Here is a 21,294-nt window from a genome sequence, read left to right as displayed (position 1 = left end):
TCCATTTACAAGAGGATATGTCATTAAAACTAGTTTCATCAATACAACCCAGTAACGATAGATATTGTTTTTCTGTATCCTGATTTTCAAAACGAACATATTCATGAACATCAATAATATTTAATATCATTTCTAAAAGACATTGCCTATCATCTAATGTGTAAAAGCATTCGAGGAGAATGTGCAAGTTGTAGTTATCCGAATATTTGTCACAGAATGAGCACAATTTAGAAACGATTTTCATAGATGAAAGCTGTATGAGAAAATTAAATAGCAACCGTTTCACCAGGTACCAGAGTTTGTTTGGACATAATCTTGTGTGGATTTTTCCAAATGTAAACAGAGATGGATCAGCAGATAATGCACCTCTCCATTGCCTTTCCTCTGTTTTCACAACGATTTTTGAAAATTCTTTTTTGTTGAAGACAGTTGCGGAATTCATAGTGTCAGAGAGTTGATATTTTTCTGCTGTTTTTAATAAAGTCTTAGTTGGTGAAAACGTTGAAGATACAGGAGTGTCAGTAATAAATCGATATATTTGGGAAAAAATAGAGGCATGGTTCGCTCTCAAGAGTCTGCCAAGAAAGAGCAGTTGGCATTTATCGATATAGCCTTGTATAGTCCAAAGTCCAAGGTTCGATATACTTGCAAGTGAAGGTGAGAATTTCGAAAAACCTTGCACGATCCTAGAGAAGTGTTTTTGGATATATTCAAGCTTTTGAATTCCAGTAATTGATAAAGTCGGCCAGAGTTCACAAGAATAGAAGGCAGAAGGCAAAACGATCCTTTTCCATATTTTAGCAGATACAGCTGGGTGTAATCTAGTTTTGTTGACTCCGATTGAATATAACGAATGTATTTTACATCTCGCAGTTTTACATACACGTTCTGTTAATTTATCATTTTTCATATTTCCTTGTAAAAGGCATCCAGCGTATACAATTGAGTCACTCTGAGGAATATCATTACCAAAAAGAGTAATACAGTATTCCTTTTTTTGTGATTTACTGAATGTAACAAAAACACTTTTAGATGGATTGTAATGTAGCCTCCCTTTGTAAGCATATTCTTCGACAATATTTAACATATTTTGTAAGACCTTTGGTGAATAACTAGTAAGTGCAGTATCGAAAGCTAAAAAAATACCCGGGATATGTACATCTCCAAGTCTTAGTCCATAATTATATTTACACAGTTCATGCAAGAGATCATTTAGATATACAAGAAACATAAAAGCACTCAGCACTCTTCCTTGTCCTACACCTTGAGATATTTTAAACAGGCTTGAATTAAGACCTCCAAAAGATACAAAACATTTGCTATCATTATACCAGTATTTTAAAATTTGCCATAATCTACTGTCAATATTCAGATCATACAATTTAATCAGAAGGCCATTATGCCATATTCGGTCGAAAGCCTTTTCATTGTTTAAAAATGCACAGAAAACCGGTGAACCTCTTGAGATATAATAATTTAATGCTTCTTTCAAAACAAAGCAAGCTGGAATCGCTCCATATTTACATCTAAAACCAAACTGTAAATCGTGTGGAAAAGTCACATTATTATGTGTAAAACTTTGTTCAACTCTTGACAAAAGTATTTTTTCAAACAATTTGCTAATTACAGAAGTAAGTGTGATACCTCTATAGTTTGTAGGATTACATTTATCCTTGTTTTTACCTTTATATATCGATATAATTTTACCTACTCTAAACATTTCAGGTACATATTTACACTCCAATATATTATTGAAGAGTAGGCATACATGTTCAATCAATTTGTTTCCTCCGTGTATAAGATGTTCGTTTGTTAAGAAGTCAGGTCCAGGAGCCTTGCCTTTAGAGAGGTGTTTCACTTGGTCCATAATATCATTTCGAGTTATGTGATCTTCTTTTGGATAAGGTTTATTTTGAAGGTTGATATCCTTTTCTATGCGCTCAATATTATTATCAATGTTTTGCTTGAAATCGTCATCAAATTTATCTGATACATATTTTTCCTCAGCAAGGTCAGAGCTGAGTCTCTCCATAAGTTACATATGCTTTTGACATCGTCTGCTGTATTACCGTTGTAAGTTAATTTTTGTGGAATTGCTGTTGAAGTACGTTTTGTGTTTCTCCATGCTGTTTTATAGAATGTTCATATGTCAATTTCTGCAGCTTTGTCTATTTCATCAAATATTGAAAGATTCCAGTCTTTTCTTGCTTGTCTGTGTTGTTGTCTAAAAATCCTTTTTTGGGTTTTGTAATTTACATAAGATGTGCTCTCTTTATTTCTGGGAGATCCTTCTGATTTCCATATTCGTCGCGCACACCTCATTTCATAGTGAACAATTTGTAGGTTTGATCTTTTCCAGTAGGGTTTGGGATGGGATCTAAATATTCCATATGGTATATGTTGGTCTGCGGCAGATAGAAGTGAGGCAGTAATGTGAACAAGGTGTTGGTCAATATCATCTGTGGAAAGATTAGTTACGTTGGATTTATTCAAAAGATGTTGGGTTGTTTCTGTAAAGTTCTTAAGGTTTTTGGGATCAGCAGATGACCATTTAGGAATATTTCTTGACATATCAGGTGGCAGAAGTTGAAAAATATTTGAAGTATTTATTTCACAAAGTAGAGGTGAATGGTCTGATATTTCATATTTGAAGTCGTTAAAGATGTCCTTGTACTTTACTTCACACTCTAGCCATTCAGGAACTAAAATGTAATCTATGATAGATTTGGAAGTTTTGTCTTTTGTTTGAAATGTGTATTGATTTTCCATCTTGAATATACTACACAAGTTTCTGTCATGCATTAGTTCTGTAAGAAGCTTTGACTTCGAGCTCGTGGTTTTGTTTATAAAGTCAGCGTTGAAGTCACCACAAATAAGTACAGGTCCAATTTCACACAGTTCATCAAATAAATCGAAGACTTTTGATAATACATTTTTGTATTCTTCGAAATGTACATTTGTAGATGGCAGAAGGCATCCAATTATAAACAGTTCATTTGCACCATAAGCGAGCTTAATACTCATAATTCTTTCACTATATGACCTTACACCCTGAATATTGAATTCAGTGGATTTGCGAATTCAAAAGGCGATTCCTCCTCTTGTAATGTTGTTTTTAGAAATACCAGGAGTAGCAATACTGTATATGGAGTTTGGGAAAGATGTATTTAGAATTGATAAGTTGTCCTTACAAAGCCAATGCTCGGAAATAAAGACTATGTCTGAAAAAGACGCTACTTTTGTTAACTCAGGTAAACAGCTAAATACACCGTGTACATTCCAACAAGATAATATCATGAAAGTTATTATTTGAAAAAACGGATTCATAGTCAGTCTTCTGAACGTCCCATGTCTGCATGATCGTTGTTTTCCTGGCGGGCTATCCAATCTCTAACAGAGATTGTTTTAGGCCAAAAGTCAGATTCCTGAGTTTATCATAATCGTCCTCGTCTATGTTGGCACGGATAACGAAGGTTGGAAATTTCCTCTTTGAATGATGTGCAAGGAGGTAAATACCATGAATGTTTACGTCTCGATGATCACACCATTCCTTTATGTCATCTTTCACCTCTTCATAAGATGTTCCTCTTGCCTTGATATTTGCCAAAATAATACGTCTGCTTTTCCGTTTTCCTCGAACGAATGTATAACCCGTAAACGTTGATTTAGATCTGGGGTTTTCTTCTTTTTTATGTACCCAGTTGATGTTTTCTTTTTTATAGTAATTTTGTGCACTTTCTACTTTCTTTGAGGATGCAACGCTTGCATATGTAGTTCGCTGATTCTGAAGATTGCTGTCATCAATGCTATCGTCAGAGTTTGACGCTGGAGAATAATCGTTTGGGTCTATTGTGGGTGCAGACTGGAATGTATAATTAGTCCCAATCTTTGAATGATCCATGTTGGTATCGCAATCATCCTGTGTATTTTCCCTACTGCATGTAGGCCCGGCGTCTTTGTTGCTGTCCCAAGATAGTTGTATAGGATCTGCTTGCATGTCCGCATGGTTCGTAGACTTTGCTTGAACTGCAAGACTTGATATTTTCCGAGTCGTCTGTTGGTTTCTTTGAATTTTCTTAATTTCTCTCATAATATCTGACTTAAGTCCTTTATCTTCTTCACTGTTTTTCAGTTCTTGTTTCAGGTACTTTATTTCCGACTTCAGTTGGGATTCTGAGTTAGCTAGACGGCACTCTTCTTCGTTGAATGATGATATCTCTGCTTGAAGTCGCTGATTTTCTGTTCGGAGGAGTCGTAATTCACTGTTCGTCGACTTCAGCTCTGCAACGAAAACCTTTGTGATTTCCGATAATTGTTCTTTTATTGGGTATAGCTCAGATTCCAGAATTTCCACAATATCCGAAAACAAAAAGCTTGTTGCGTCACTGTTCACCTGTTTGTCATCTGTATGTAAACTGGTCTCCTGTATACATACACGGTTTTTAAGTCTGTACCTACTCATGAATTCCTTTTGAAACTCGCATGTTGAGACAATACCTTCTCCAAATGCGTAGATATAATATACATCTGTAGCATACTTCTCTGAAAGGGATTTTCCTGTTCTTACTTTTCTACGTTCAGTCAAATATCCTGGTGGAAATTCTTCAAAATTTGCTTTTGCATAGTCGTACATACCTTTCCGTATCTCATTGATATGTTCAGGGTTGTCATCATACTTTTCAATGAGGTTCTGCACGAACGTGTCCTTATCATATTGACCAAACTGTTCTTTAATTTCAGTGTTTATCTCGCTTTCAATTTCCTCTGAGGCGTGGGTACTGTAGACATTGTCATCATTATCATCATTGTCATCATTACTCTCATTTGCATTTCCTTCCTTCATGTTTTGATTTCTTTGGATTTTTCGTGGTTTAGAATGTGTTTGCTATACTGCATATAGCTTTTAGCCAAACCTGTATTTCTAAATCCATCGAGCGTGACTCCTTTGCAACTGAGAGTTTCGTTACACCTGAGTGATTTTGTGCAGGTAAACAAAAAATCAGTAACCGGAAGTTCATAAAAACTCCTTCATAATTATTACACATGAATAATTGAACCTATAGATGGATTAAGTAGGATACAACAAGCAATCGTACCAAATATCAGCTATCAATTCGCCCTGGAAATGTGATTTTCAGAACCTATATTAGTCCCGGTTCTCACCTGCCCAGCATTATCGAGGGGCTACACACGGGTCTTCAAAAACCTTACGAAGCCCCTATCTTCTGTCAGTACTTTAATATAGTTTTATAAGGAACAGTAGGTGCGTAACTTCAGATTTTATTAAAATCGTATTCAATAGCGGGAAAGAACCATAGGAATAGATATAGTTTCCTCTTGACTAAAGATATGTTCCAAATCAGATTTTTCTAGATATGTGAATAGAAATAAGGATGTTAGAAATCACGAAACATGCAAAGTATGAATCATACGCACTTAATCCATTTTTGATACATTCCAAGAGATATCAATTCTATGAAAGTAATACATGCAACAAAAATATGAATGTTGATATCGCTATCCACATGAGGACATAGTCATTGGTGGATTTTTCCATATTTCTATACACAATTCTTAAATAACATTTTCAAAACATTAATGAATTCTAAAGAATGATATATCCATTGGTCCGTGTATGACCACCTCTTTATTTTGTATTCCTTATAAGATTTGTGAGATTAGTCATTGTTCGTTATCTTCACCTTTCGTGTTGCTGTACTTTTTAATCAAACTTTCAAAAATCGAGGAAAGATACAATTACACCATTTTGACATGTTTCATAAATCGGGACTGTCAACAAATATATGTACATATTCAAGAGTTTTAGAGAAGGATAAACGGCTATTAAGTTCACATGGTGACCGGAAGGTCGTGCGCAGTAATTGCCCCTTCGTAAAATACTCTGCATTTAGAAGTGAGAATCGTTGGTCTTTCGGACGATATATCAAAAGCAAGGTCCCAGTTAGCGTTGGCAATATAGCAAACCCTTATTGCTACGACCCTGTTGACCCTGTGCGTGTCTAAATATGTGACACTACACCTGCAACTGTTTGCGTCTTGATCCAAGGTGAAGATAACGAACAATGATCAATCTCATAACTCATATAAGCAATACAAAATAGATAGTTGGGCAAACACGGACCCCTGGACACACCATAGGTGGGATCATGTGCCTAGGAGGAGTAAGCATCCCCTGGTGACCGGTCACACCCGCCGTGAGCCCTACATCCTGATCAGGTAAACGGATATGAGTAAATACAATATTCAAACAACGTTAAACAAATCAACAAAGAATAAAAGCGCCGCATGCCAATAAAATAACTCAGGCATTTCGTTAAGCACTTGAAAGTCATTTTAAGGAAGTGGCGTCACAACATTTATATATTTCTTTAATATTTCTATTTTCTTTAAAGTAGTAGTATAGCTCCTGTACGTTTTCGTTTTGGTTTTCTGTAAGTGGTTACTGGTATTCCTCTGATGCCACTAACGTATGGTTTAAAATCTTTTCGTTTCAACTACTTTTTGCGCTCCCCATCCTCAACATTCGGTCTTCTGATCCTTTCAAAATGTTGTAAACATCACTTTGCTGTTCTTCCACGAACACTATATAAGTATATACTTCGGGTATAATCGAGTTGATATCAAAATGCATACCTTGATCAAGAATGTGTCGATTGGTTGAGGCATCATCATTGTTGGACTAAATAAAGACAGGGGAAACTAAACTTAAAAGATTTAACACCATTACAAAGAAACCCTCAGTATAATATTGTTAGACCGTTCTTGGCACACTGATTGTGACTAACGATAACTCCGGGTTCATGGCGGGTGTGATCGGTCGACAGGGGATGCTTACTCCTCCTAGGCACATATGGTATTCCAGGGGTCCGTGTTTGCCCAGCTCTGTTTTCTATTGCTTCTGGGAGTTACGAGATTGGCCACTGTTAGTTATCTTCACCATTCATTCAATAATTTAAACACGTTCAAAAAGTTCAATTCTAACTATAATATCTGAAGATTTCGTAAAATTATAATACAATTATTCAGAATCAGATTTAGTATTATTTTGTTCGAAAATTGGGCGATTTGGTTATTAAAGATTTAAATCGAACTGTAGAGGAAGATGTAAATGTATACTCAATAATACACACCACTCCTATTCTACATTGTATTTGAACATGAAACTTTAATTCTGGTGGAGGAATGATATGAGATGTGATATGTTCTCCCTCATGCATAGCTCTTATCATTGGACGAATTTGGCTCCAGTTTTTGGCATTGTAGTTTTAATTTTAGCTCTTACATGTTTATTGTTATTTCTATTCTCCAATATTTTGGCTTGAGCATCACTGAAGAGACAGTATTTGTCGAAATGCGCATCTGGTGCATTGAAATTGGTACCGTATAAATTTTAGATTACGACCCCTGGGTCTAGGCCTCTGCTGGTCGACTGTTAGTCTTAGAAGGCCTCTACAGCCCAGTAGCTAAGTATTTCGTTACTAGCTTAAAAATACTGATGTATATTTTATTGCTGGGATAACATTTAGAAATTCATTTCAAAATTAAGGATTATCTCCCTCCTGCAGAGCTCTTACCCTTGGACGAATTTGGCACCAGTTTTTGGCACTCTAATTTTCGTTTTAGCTCTTACAAGTTTATTGTTATTTCGAATTTCGGCTTGAACATCACTGAAGAGATATTATTTGTCGAAATGCGCATCCGGTACATCAAAATTAGTACCGGATCAGTTTTACATCCAATTCTTCTAATTCTAAACCATTTTAATACGAAACCAAAATGTCAAAAGTATATCCACATAATGTATTTTAGTAGTGATTTAATCCTAGATACAATCTATCACACATTGCACTGATCTGAACAATTTACAACACATTCATTTAATGCATCACAGCCATCAGTACATTGATGAAAAGCGATAATTATGAATGTTTAAAAAAACATAATGCTCGGTAGATTTGTATGATTATTTTTGATAACAAACTAGATCAATAGAAAATGGGCAGTGTTCATATTTTTTTTAAAAAAAAGATAAAAGTAACAAATATAGAAAACACTTAATTGAAGAGTTATTTCCAGTAAACCAAAGGTGAAATTCTACAATAATGAATTTATATTTGTGATACGGTTGCCTCACATAATGGTGGCAGAACATCATGTAAGGAATTCACTAGGTTGACATCTTTTATATATACCATTATTGAAACTACTACATACATCGATGCTAATAATTGTACAGCGGCAGATATGCAATACTGTTAATGTAGTAAAGTGACGAGTATTGTTCATTATTGTATATCAGCTGTCCATTCTCAAGAACTACATCCTTTGAAAATAAAATATTGTTTTGTTTCATTGATTGTTTTGCTGTTTTCCGCCACACTCAACACTTTCTCAGTTATCTGGTGGCGTTCAGTTTTGATTGGAGGAAGAGAGAACCTGGATACAATGTACCTGGGAAGGGACCACCGACCTTCCGCAAATACATTGGGGAACTTTCTCACTTACTGGCACGGGCGGGATTCGAACTCACGCCGAGCAGAGGTGAGAGGCTGTGCGATTTTGAGTGCAACGTTCTAACCACTCGGCTACGGAGGCCCCTTGAAAAATGTTAATCAAAATGATAAATAAAAAAGTCAACTTCAACATTCAACAGCCCCGTGTAACAGCGTTGTGAACAAATATAAATCTTGTTAAGTACTACACATTTTAAACGATGGAAAATAAATTTAGATAAGGAAATTTGTAAATGGATTTATGGATGGTTATATAATCCTAGATTGTTTTGATGTTATCATATATAAATTCAGGCATCAAATGCGCCTATCATGATATTTTTATTATCATACACTTGAATTACATCCTGATATATTGAACTAATTAGATGACTAACTGATATGTGTAGAGTTTTGAGTTATGTATGTATACATATTGAAAAAAAAAATCAGTTGAAGATTTCACGTTTAATCCAACACAAGTTTGCTTTACAGCTCGTCAGTGGAATTTGAAAGAAAAAAACAATGGCATATGTATGTATGCAAGGTGAAGATAACGAACAGTGATCAATCTCATAACTCCTACAAGCAATACAAAATAGATAGTTGGGCAAACACGGACTCCTGGACACACCAGAGGTGGGATCAGGTGCCTATATGTATATATGACGTTATTACGAGTGTCATTCAAACACACATATACTTTTGTCATAGTTGACGTCCTATAGGTACCAAACTTAGCAGATATTTTTTTAACAATAATTCTGAATAATTTGATATTTGAAAAAAAAAACCTGAAACATATGATGACTAATTTCAAATTTTTCGTAATTCAATGCTGTAAAATTGGTGTTATGGAGCATGTCACAATGTGGTAATTTCCTATCAAACCCTGATTAATGTTTTTATCACGCCTCGCTAAACTAGTGCTAAAACAAAATATAATTTAAATATTGAAGTTGGGTGTCGTTGCATCATTTCATTTGCCATATTGTGACGTAACGCATTAATTAATTGCAGATCATATATATCACTCAAAAAAGAGAAAAAAAGATGACACTGTAGGATGTCATGAGGCAGCCATTAGAAGTCAAGTCTTGTGTTGCACTCAGGATTTAAGAAATGAAATTTATATTGCTTTGTTTGATGCATGTATCAAGCGAACCATTGGACGGAAAACTTCATCAATGTGCGTAGCGCATTGGTGAAAAGTTTTCCGTCCAATTTTTCGTTTGATGCATGCATGCATCAAACGAATGCATGTCGTTATATAAATGCTTGTGTGGAAAATCCCGTTCTATAAATAGCGCTAAAATTAGAATGGGGAAGACGCATTCCAGAGAAAAGTAGTCCCGCGTGCTTAGTGCAGATGAACTCCGAACGAAATGTTGACAGAGAAATCAAACGAATTGTTCAACCAATCAGCATCGTTGATAAGTCATCACTTCAAAAGTTATTAAATGATATAGGGATCACGGCGAGTGTAACCGGCGGGTAGGGGATGCTTTACTCCTTATATGTACCTGCTCCAACCTCTGGTATATACAGGGGGTCAGTGTTTACCCATCCCTCTGTTTTGTATTTCTTATAGGATATATAGACTGAGCACTGTTCGTTATCATCTTTCATAATATAGAAAAGAAAATGGGAGTCAGTGTACTTATTCATTAGATTACATGGTTTAGTTCTTGATTTAGCTACGCTACTAATAATCAAGTTTATATCATCTCAGGAGAGTTTTAGAACAAACATTATTAACTAACTGTAACTGGATGAAAACATATACAATGCTAATATTGATTGATTGGTTGATTATTGAGAATATTTTACTCATACGGAGCCATCACCATTGTCGATGAAAGACTGCAAGGCTTATGCTTTTCACTAATGACCATTAGTTTTTGCGCTCTCGTCTGAAGGATCATCCCATTTAGTCGCCTATTACGACAAGCATGGGGGTACTGAGGACCTATTTTGACCCGGGTCCCCATGGTACTTCAATACTACTACGAAAATGAATTTCAAATGTTAATCAGTGATATGTCAGGTATATTGTTTGTAATATGAAAAAGAAATTCAAAAACGTCCTACATTTCAAAATTTAATGAACTAATAACGAACATTCTAAACATATCGGAATGGCTAGTGATGCACGTTTGGAAACAGGTAACATCAAGATAATGCATGTGTAATTTTGCTCCGAAAGCACAAAAGCCAGAAACTACCGAAATGCAGCCCTGTCGATCGAGAACCACAAAACTCAACAAGGTCCTAGTTTTGTCCAATGCCTCTTTCATTCATGTAGTTTTGAAATCTTACTAAAATTTCCTTGAGGAATCCTCGCAATGAGACTTGTATCTCGAAGCATATTCTTATCCATTACTACATCATACATGTAATTGTGTTAGAGGGGACTATAATGTACAAATACTTCCATCAGACACACTCAAAGTGGGTATTCACAAAGGTATCGCTCAACCAAAAATGGATTTTTAAAAGTGAAAACTTCGCAAAATGACCCTGGTTTAGGTATATTATATGTTTCTCTTTTTTAATATCAGGTGTAGGCGTTTCCACCTCACAATGCCACGTACAGTTCGCGCATAATGTGTGATACACGGGTGATCTTGACTACATACCGTTTCTTTGCAAGCGGGAGATACATATAGATACGTTTGATTTACTAAGAATTATTTCTCTACACACAAAACTTTATCTCAAAAATACTAATAACATTTACAAACTCTTGAACTGCATTAATCTGTGTATCATTTATCATGCATATGTTCTTCATATCTCATGACATTGTGATAAGCCATGACGTCAATACAGATAAAACATTGACATTTGCAAAGGGTTATTGATAAAAAAACAAAGATAGGAGATAATTCCAAAAATTTAAATCATATATAAAATGTGAACTGTGACCTATCATCTAAGAGAACATTGTTAGATTTAATATCACTTGCACATTCTGGCACTCCATAACTCTAATTGGTTTCAATTTTAAAAAAAATAGAATAATTTTTCAGAAAACAATTTAGTTTAAATTGATTGTTGAGTCAATTATGACAATTTGTCACTGATTTGAAAGTAATGACAGCTTGTAGTTTGAGGTGAAGATAATGAACGATGATCAATCTTATAACTCCTATAAGCAATGCAAAATAGAGCTTGTCAAACACTGACCCCTGAATATACCAGAGGTGGGATCAGGTGCCTACGAGGAGTAAGCACCCGCTGTCGACCGGTCACATATGTCGTGAGCCATATATCTCTAACTGATTTTTATTTTTTAGATCTCGGTAAAATTTATGTTTGACAATAACCCACAAATGCACATTGTAGTTGATATGGTCTCCGGTCTCGTCAGTTTAAATACTGTTATAAATTTGTTTTTATATCAGTCATTGTAATATCTTGAATTTGAATTTCGACCAACGTCAAACGTGTTCTAACTTCCTAGCCACTGAGCATAATGACGGATTAGAAATATATATTGAAACTGTTGAGGATTATATTTTCCTTGGTATGTACATATTAGTATAGACATTTACCGATGTTTTGAAAACAAAAAATATTTCCTATAAATCATAATTTGGCTAAGTGGCGATTAAGTAGGACCCTTGACCTGTGCTGGAACAGGAAGGGTAAATAAAGGCAATTTGCATAAAATGTGATGTGTTTTTTTTCCAGACTTTTAATTAGCATAATCTTCCACAAACAAAGCAGTTCCCTTCCTGAAATTGCTTACTATGGTATACTATTTCATTTCTTGTTTTAAAATGATAAAATTAAAAACACTGAATGTAGATATATTATAAGATATATAACCTGTATAATTACCTTAGAATACATCTAGATAATTAATCTAAATATGATGATTTGAAAACCTGATATTTTTTATATTTAGGCACAAGAATGCACACCATTAATACCCAACCACGGATTCACCTCACACATGTTCAGTTCGCAGGATCAACGTCAAGATGGAGATGTGTGTATAAAATGACAATCAGAAAATTAATTCTTAGACAAATTGCGTAATCCTGTTTTCTAATCTTCGAAATACTTGTCTAACATTTCCTGTGCTACAAGATAATACAAACTCTCCAAACCCTGTATAGTGTTACAGATTATCGTGACAAACATATTTTATCACACCAGCTCATATAAAATCAAAAACATAGTTGTCCACAGAATCAATAGAGTGTATTTATTTTATGCATATACATATCAAATATTCTCCTAAAATACAGTTGATAACTCGGGACTGACAACTTACATGTACATATGATGGAATAGCAAGATAAAACATATTGATAGTGATTGTGCTGTATGGGTATGGTGGTCTAATCGGTGTATGCCACACTAGTGAAGGAAGAAAGACTACTCAGCATAGGTTGGTTAAATAATTCGATCGTGTAATCGTTTCCCCCTTCTCAACTCCAAACCCAATGTGTGGGATTTATATGTTATTGGAATGAATCATCCTGTGATTAACATTGGAATTTTTTAGGTTGATTGGTTCTATGTTAATTGGTTGTACAGGATTAATTAACGTTCCTCTCGAGAATGTTTCATTCATATTGTGACGTCAGAATTGCCAGTAAAGGGCTCAAAATTTAGCTCCCATGCTTTGCACTTGTAGTTTTTGAGCAGGGAGACACTCGCTGTGACACGGGTCCTCGGTTAGTCGCCTCTTACAACAAGCATGAGGTACTGAGGACCTATTCTAAACCGGATCCACACGGAACTGAATGTTTTATGTAATATATGAAGAACTGAATGTCGTGAAATACGTCAAATTTAAACAAATGAATTTTTAGACACACCATTTAGTAAAGCACATCATCAAGTAATACACAATGGTTATAAAATTCCATAGATGAATTATTTGATTGAGTGTCAGTCCGCCGTCATGATATTCTAATAAATTCCACCATTAGACGATGTAGCTATATCAATACAGCAATGCCATGAATCCTGGTTATCGCAGCCCGTTTATTTAACTGTTAGGTGACATGTAATTGTCGCTGTGAAATACTGAGGAGGAGCTTGTATTTATTCCTGTCACTTGGCGTATATTTAATACATTGATTCACACTAAGATGGTAAGTGTAAAGAATGGCATACATGTAATTGATATTTCGTATGATACGATAATTCGAGTTGTTTAGAACTATATCTTACAGGCCTTGTTTTGTAGAAGTCATGATTAAGATTGTCGATTATTTCAATATGTCCTTACATGTTACACGTGTAGCTTGGTAATATCAAAGTGAAATATGCTGATTAGCATAACTTGCTCAAGTAACAATTTATAAGTTTCTTCAAATCCTGTGTAAATTCTTATTTCAAAATGACCTCTAGTTTAATCGGTTCAGTAAGAGAACATTGATCTATTTGTATATACCTTTCACGATGACATACATAGATAAAGCGATAAATCATTCAGTCCTGTGAAGAAAACAATTTTCGAAGACCTGTGTTTCGAATGGCAAAATGGTAACACCTATATTGAAGACATCTCTGTGTTTGGTCATCTTTATTCCCTTCCATGTCGCAGGACTCCTCTTAGACACACGCCCAGTGACAACACGCCCAACATTTGCTCCAGGTACGTCCATGTAGATGTGTATTCAATACTGAAAACACGCACACACTATTGTTGTAGATGGGGTCGGGGTGATGAAGTTGTCCAAAAGCATGACAAGTAAATAAATCCGTGACAAGTAAATGACTATATCACAAGTAAACGAATCTATGACAAGTAGAACACGTGAACAGTTTTTTTTTTTATTGAAATTCAAATATAAGAAATCAGTTGGATCTATCAACATCTAGAACAATGGAGATCTGATGTTGAGTACAGTAGTACTTTCATTTAATTAATTCGCATTTAGTGTTTTCCATTCCCCGTGACTGCCAAGATTACCTGTGGGAAGGGTTACGAGAGAATAAGCTGTACACAATATACCCACAAAAGAGCGGAAGACTGGACGTTTTCTGCAATCAAGTGACGGACGGAGGCGGATGGACAGTGAGTATTTGTATTCAATGTAACTAAGCACATTATGTGTCTACTTCTGAACCAACAAAAACATTAGTTAGATTGTACAACTGTACAAATATTTTAGAAGATACGTTTACCTTGAATTAAGACTTAATGAAATAGTTGAGCAAACCATGTCTGAAGTATTGTTTTGATTATGACTTTGATCAATGTTCGTTATCTTCACCTTTGCTAATTATTGCAATGGCTGTCTACTAACTCTCAAAGTTGCTACTGTATGCAAACTTTATTGTGATGTACATTTCAGGTCGTCAAATAATGCTTTTTTTTCTCCCGAACTCTCAATTTCATCACGGGTTAATTGACTAATTGTTTAATGTCAAAGTAGGTTATCCAGAGGAGAGGTGATGGTTCGGAGGATTTCTTCAGGAATTGGATTGACTATAAATACGGATTCGGAAACAAGTCCAACGAATTCTGGCTATGTAAATAATTCTATAAAGCTACCAGATCATTAAATTACAGGAATTCTATGGATGGAGGATGATAATAATTTTATATATAATTTCTGTTGTAGGTACAGTAATGCGAGGTTTCTGAATTGTTTTCCATTGTTTTCTCTAACTTTCCAAAACAAAATTCGGTGTTGCTGGTTGATGTTTCAGGAAATCATCGAATTTATGAAATCGTTAGCCAGGGATTTTATGAACTTCGCATAGACATGACTGACTTTGCTGGACAAAGTCGTTACGCCGTTTACAATCGTTTCTCTATTGGGGACGAAGGCAGTAAATACAAACTGACGATCGAGGATTATCAAGGAACAGCAGGTCTCATATTTCATAACTTTGACATTTCAAAGCTGACAATTTGCTGTTTCAAAAATAATTACATGTGTTTACTATTGAAACGCTTGTGTGCGCTAATTAACTTTCTATTTTAGGTGATTCGATGATACGACAAAATGGTGCGCAGTTCTACACCAAAGACCACGATTCAAATACTTGTGCGGCAAGATTTAAAGGTGGCTGGTGGTATGAAAACTGTCATGACTCTAATTTGAATGGAATGTACCTACGTGGGTCTCACTCGACATTTGCTGATGGGATTGAGTGGAGGACATGGCATGGATACAACTACTCACTAAAATCCGTCGAGATGAAAATCAGGAGATTGTAAAAAATGAGACGAGAAAAGCGTTCACTCCCGTATCAAATAAAATATTGAACTGCTTTTGATTTGCACCCTTATAATACCCATATCGTATATAGTATATTATATGAATACGAATAACAACTAGGAACTAGGATATTGAAGAAGATTAGCCTCACAGTGCTATTTATTTATATGAATATCACCTTATCTACAATAAATCTATTGTGATTTAGTGTGGTGTCATAAAGTCGAAGATACATAAAGTTGCTTTTCCTGCAGATTCTTGGCTATGTTTTAAAGTGTTAAAGGTATATAAACTCCTATTATCTTTTATAAAACAATTCACATATATCTATTGATTTCATGTCTGATCTGGCCTTATGTATGCCTTTGCTTGTTGTTCCACACCACATGTATAATGAGGTCATGAACCATTAGAGCTTCGTCCTAGACTGTGTTAATATTTTATATCAAAGGGATAGAAATAAATGGCGTCTTTCATAATAATTATTAAACCGTTATGTACATACTGAGTTTGAGGCTAGCTAGTTCTGTATTGTTTCACTCCCAATCTGTTATTTACACACTTCATTTTACTATGGATTACTCTGTTAACTCGATCAAGATATAGGAATCACGGTCAACAAGGGGACACCTGATTTAACCTCTTGTATGCCCATGTGTCGGTGTTTGATCTACTCTTAACACTGTATTATTTGTGATGATAATGATAGTAATAACGTTATGTTAAATTCGCCTTATCATACGGATGTGAAAGTTCCCTACACTATACATATAATAAGTTTGTTTTGGTTATTAAATTCATTTACATTCGTCATCTGCAGTAATGAGACGAAAGTAGGTAGTATGATATCACAAAATATCACAAAAAGCATCTACAAAATATAACCATAGTATATTTCATTCAGTGTCAAATAGAACAGACAACACAAGTTATTGGCTTCCCTTCTATGTATGGCGGGCATTTTAAACTTCCGCAGTGCCCGCGCACGCCATACATTAGGAAACCATTCACATCATTTGCGCCTGCATCTATCAATTCAACATTTTCATCAACACACACATATGTGGTAGCTTGAGGATGACCTACGAGATTAACAGAAAGATAGCCGTGGTATTGTTCAGTCCAACCAGAAACACATCGATTTCGTCCCGGGATCATTAACACACTAGTTCCCTGTTTTGGCGAGCACACGGCACAAGGAACGTCTTGATCCAATGTCCCGGGACCCCAAAAATCATCCTGATACTCTGCGTCCCAAATCTCTGCCATGTTTTTGTTCGGTTGATAGGTACCCCAAAGGACTTCATGCACCATGCAGAGAGGATTAGCCCCGTTTCCTGTCTGAGAATAGGCGGATCCACCAATTTGACCTGACCAATGATAAAAGTACAATTCTATCGCGATTTAGATATATTCTCTTCTAGATGTATAGCTGGATCATAAAACATTTTGCTCTCAAATAATGCGTTGGTATAAGAAAAAACACATGCTAGATGAATTGATGCGAATTTCGGCACAGTTAGTTCCTCTTATTTTTCACGGTTCTACCAGATCATGAAAGGAAGTGATTTTCCCAGGTGACGGAGGGTCAGAATGTCTTATTCTGATTGACTCTTCTCTTTGCAGTTCATTTCACATACTGCTGTTATCCACTCACCTGAATATACCAAGGTGGCATTGGCTTTGCACCCGTGAGTCCCCCATCTCACATATGTCATTTGACCTAGAAAAACAGAGCGATTAATGAATTAGTTCTGTTGCATGTTAATATTTGTTTTTGTTTCTCTGTTGAATCATCACCGGCTGTAGGAGAAGTATTTCAAATTTAGACATATGCCTAGCGTTCAGGTCCGTATAAGTGAGAGTTCTTTAATGTGGCTTACTGCACCTTGAAAGCGTTTCTCAAATCAGTATGAAATGATTTCATAATGAAACATACGATGGTATGAAGGAACAGTGATCAATCTCATAACTTCGATAAAAATATAAATACTAGTAGGACAGACACGTACCCCTTGACATACCAGAGGTGGGTACATGTTCATGTGAGGAGTAGACATTTTCTGCCTAATTTTCACGCCCGTCGTGAGTACTATATTTTGATCGTGTAAATGGGGTAATCCGCAATTTCATCAATGCGTTATGAACGGTCAAACAATTGATTCAAAACACATCATACAGTGTTTGACCCAGTGACCAGTTGTAATGATAAATTAGACTGATATAACGACATTAGAATTTGTAAAATGATGATTTCAAACGTAATCTTAGAAATACATATGGGTACATAAAATTATTTTGTATCAAACACATGACTTTCAAAAATAAATCGATAGAAATAATTTCAAGAAAAATTTATATCCTAATCTAGTATATCAAAAGAATAAATCACGATGTAATGAGTTATCTAAAAATACAAACTCTTGTCGCAAAATCGGGACTCCGTTTTTAAGGTAATAGCCTACGGACCCGCGGTTCTCCCTTGTAAATGCTGACTGTTTCGAGAATTAGCAATCACTACCTATGTTAATAGGACGCGACCATGGCAGGAAGGGGACTCGTCAAGGAACAGGAAAGGTGAAAATAATGGACAGTGATCAATCTCAACACGTTGCGATCATTTTATCCACCGTTGACACACAAAAATCCGTTCACAATGCATGTTAAAGTTATTTGGTCCGTTTCTTATTAATGATACAAGTTAAGACAAATGGCATGGGACTAAATGATTTTAACTTGTATTGTCAATGGACTTCTTGAAAGAATTATTAAGTTGTTTCAAACATTTAACATTTAAATTTATTCCTGTCGTAAAATGTAAGCTTCAATTTTGAGGGATGGGGTGCATTTTTTTTCATTCTTTAATGGCGATGCTTTAATATAACCATAGCCATATATTTGAAGTAATTGTAATGGGCCAGTTCTGTGTTGCATAAAATGAACCTGTTTCTGACCGTAAGTGAAAGGATATTAAATTTAGGGTAAATACTCCCATATGATCGAACAGTTCTCGTAAGTACTTCAAACTGATATTGTAGGAAGCTGCATGGGGACCACCCCCTATCTTAGATAGAATACCTTTGTTGGATTGAGAGAGCTGACTGATTGTTGTCTCCGCTAGGTGGAGTTTGCTGGTCAAGCTCTGTACTTGACTCTCCAGCTGTTGCAGTCTCCGATCATACAGGGAGGGGTCGTTTAATAACAGAGGGTCACTGCGGTGCAACTCCTCATGGGAACAGTCATGGCTATCCTTTTGCTGGGAAACATTTTGCTCCGCTTTCAATACATGCACTATCAATATGGTAATACAACAAATTTGGAACGTCAGCATTCTACAGGTCTGTTTTTCTCTTATCTATCACACTTAGGCGTCGAGAGTATAGGAACATATTTGATCGTTGAACTAATGACAATATATTTATATACACACACAAAGCACTAAAATGACCAACGATAGGAACAACCAGATTGTCAAATTGGGACACTAATCTACAAACGTAGTTTAGTGCTTTGCATAATTTTTTTGTATTTGACCTTGTATCCATATTGTGGATCCGACACTTTGAGGTATCGGGTGCTGTTGTAACTTAAGTGCTTATATATATATATATATATATATATATATATATATATATATATATATATATATATATATATATATATATATATATATATATATATATATATATATATATATTAAGCACTATAATCTATCAACACTCAACATCCAAAGTGTCGGATCTGATAGATCTGATAGCAGATACGAGGTCAAATGAAAAATGATATTATAGGAAACACTAAAATGACCAACGCCACGAACAACATTGAATTGTCAAATTTTCAGGACAACCTGTCCCTTTCTCAGGACGATAGAATATTTACATAGAAAAGAAAACTAAACGGAAAAGGAAACTACAACTAAACTACAAAAGCTGACAACAAACAAAACGTCTACATATTAAAATTATTGAGTGTAATATGTGGCAATAGAAAAAGCTGTTCCATCGAGAGTCAATACAGAACTGAGCAGAACCGAAAGCTTTGGAATACACGTAAACCCTTTACGGATAAAAAACAATTCTCAGAGAAGAACTGTGCCCAACCGGACCAACCGGACCACTCCCACGAATCTTCCTCAGCATATAAAACTGCATTGTTGGAGAAGCTGGATTTATTTACAACATTTCTCAATTCTTCTAAGGAGTTGAATTCATCTTTTGTAGAGACGTTTGATATGTGCGAAATTTTGATCTACTAAGTATCTAAAATATAAAGTTATTGTAATTCATAATTATTGCAAACAATCTTAAAAACTCATAATTATCATAACTTTGATGATTTATTTTAATTTGTAGGGGACATTTCGTATCATACCTTGCATATCCTGGAATCTGCATTATCTATGTAATTTATTGATGTAAACCTGGGATAATTTTTCAGCAGAAGTACGCCAAGACATATCGATTCTTATTTTGAGCTATTTATATAAACAAATAAATTTATGATAAACCGCAATACTGGTGCACTTTGAAGAGAACATTTGATCAAATACGCTTGTAAAAAATTACCTGCACAATTGTTTGCATTGACAACAGACGTTTTTTTTTTTTTACTCAATCCGAGGTTATGCAGGCAATGATGTAGCATGGAGACCACAGCATTTGGACCATGCGTGTTTTATCCATTTTCCCCTTTAACCTAAACGTAAAATACTTCCTTTGGTTTAATGAAGAATATATGATTTCAAGTTGTGTGATACACGTGTATGTAATAGTGACATACCTATTGTTTCGTTTTCATTGACAAGGCAATTGTACTGTATTGGGATTCTGTCTAGTCTTACTTCAAATAGCTGAACTTTGCGAGGAACGAGAAAGTAGAGTGGACCCATTTGCCTAGAGTGATGAGGTAAAAAAACATCTGCTGAGAGAATTCAAAAGTATAACTTTTATGTAAGGCTTAGAGCATGGTTCAGTAGGTCCATATCCTCTTCTAGCGTCTTGAAGCTCCGTGATGGAATCTGTTACAGCCTGTTGAAAAGTCTGTTTCTCTTAAGCTGCTATCTGGAGATGGTCTTGAAACTTAACCATGGCCTCTAGTGTTTCTGCATCACCAACAGCTTATCGGATTTCGTTTCACACACACTATATGCATCTGTCCTTGAGGTGCTGATTTTTTTAGGGTTGCATCTCCACACATCCTTAAATGACAAAAGACCTAATGTGCGTAATCTGATCATTCTGCAATATTCTGTATAGTGTTTGTGAATTACATCTTTTGTGTCTGAACACGGTAGGAAAATGGGAGGATCTGGACCACAACTCCTAGGTCTCACTGGTTGTGGAATACTGTTTTGAGTGACATAGCTTTGAAGGTATTGGACTGTATTCCGAATATCGTCAAACTTAAACGCATTTGGTGTCTTTTTACCTCTCTTGCCTCGAATTCGTGGAGTCACCCCATGTGTTTGGACATGCTTCTTGAGATTATCTAATGTCAATCTAATTAAAATCAGATCAGAGAATACACTAACATAGGATCTGATAATCGCTAACATAGGATCAGATATAACCCCATAGGGGGTC

The 21,294-nt window shown here is 35.4% G+C and overlaps 1 protein-coding gene and 1 pseudogene across 1 annotated transcript; one reads left to right on the top strand and one right to left on the bottom strand.

The window, feature by feature from the left end:
• Positions 1 to 13,888: 13,888 nt before the first annotated feature.
• On the top strand, positions 13,889 to 15,762 carry LOC125672673 (fibrinogen C domain-containing protein 1-like; annotated as a pseudogene).
• An 819-nt stretch (positions 15,763 to 16,581) lies between these two features.
• On the bottom strand, positions 16,582 to 19,259 carry LOC125672668 (short-chain collagen C4-like). Its single transcript, XM_048908869.2, has 3 exons — positions 18,788 to 19,259; positions 17,367 to 17,432; positions 16,582 to 17,079 (listed from the first exon to the last, which is right to left on the bottom strand). Exons 1-3 carry the CDS (start codon positions 19,038 to 19,040, stop codon positions 16,616 to 16,618), a joined length of 783 nt encoding a protein of 260 aa, XP_048764826.2. The 5' UTR covers positions 19,041 to 19,259; the 3' UTR covers positions 16,582 to 16,615.
• Positions 19,260 to 21,294: the final 2,035 nt, after the last annotated feature.

Source organism: Ostrea edulis, chromosome 7 (assembly GCF_947568905.1).
Source record: "Ostrea edulis chromosome 7, xbOstEdul1.1, whole genome shotgun sequence".
In the NCBI taxonomy this organism is placed as follows: domain Eukaryota; kingdom Metazoa; phylum Mollusca; class Bivalvia; order Ostreida; family Ostreidae; genus Ostrea; species Ostrea edulis.
The sequence above is the reverse complement of the archived record's forward strand: the minus strand, read 5'-3'. Positions and strand labels throughout refer to the sequence as shown.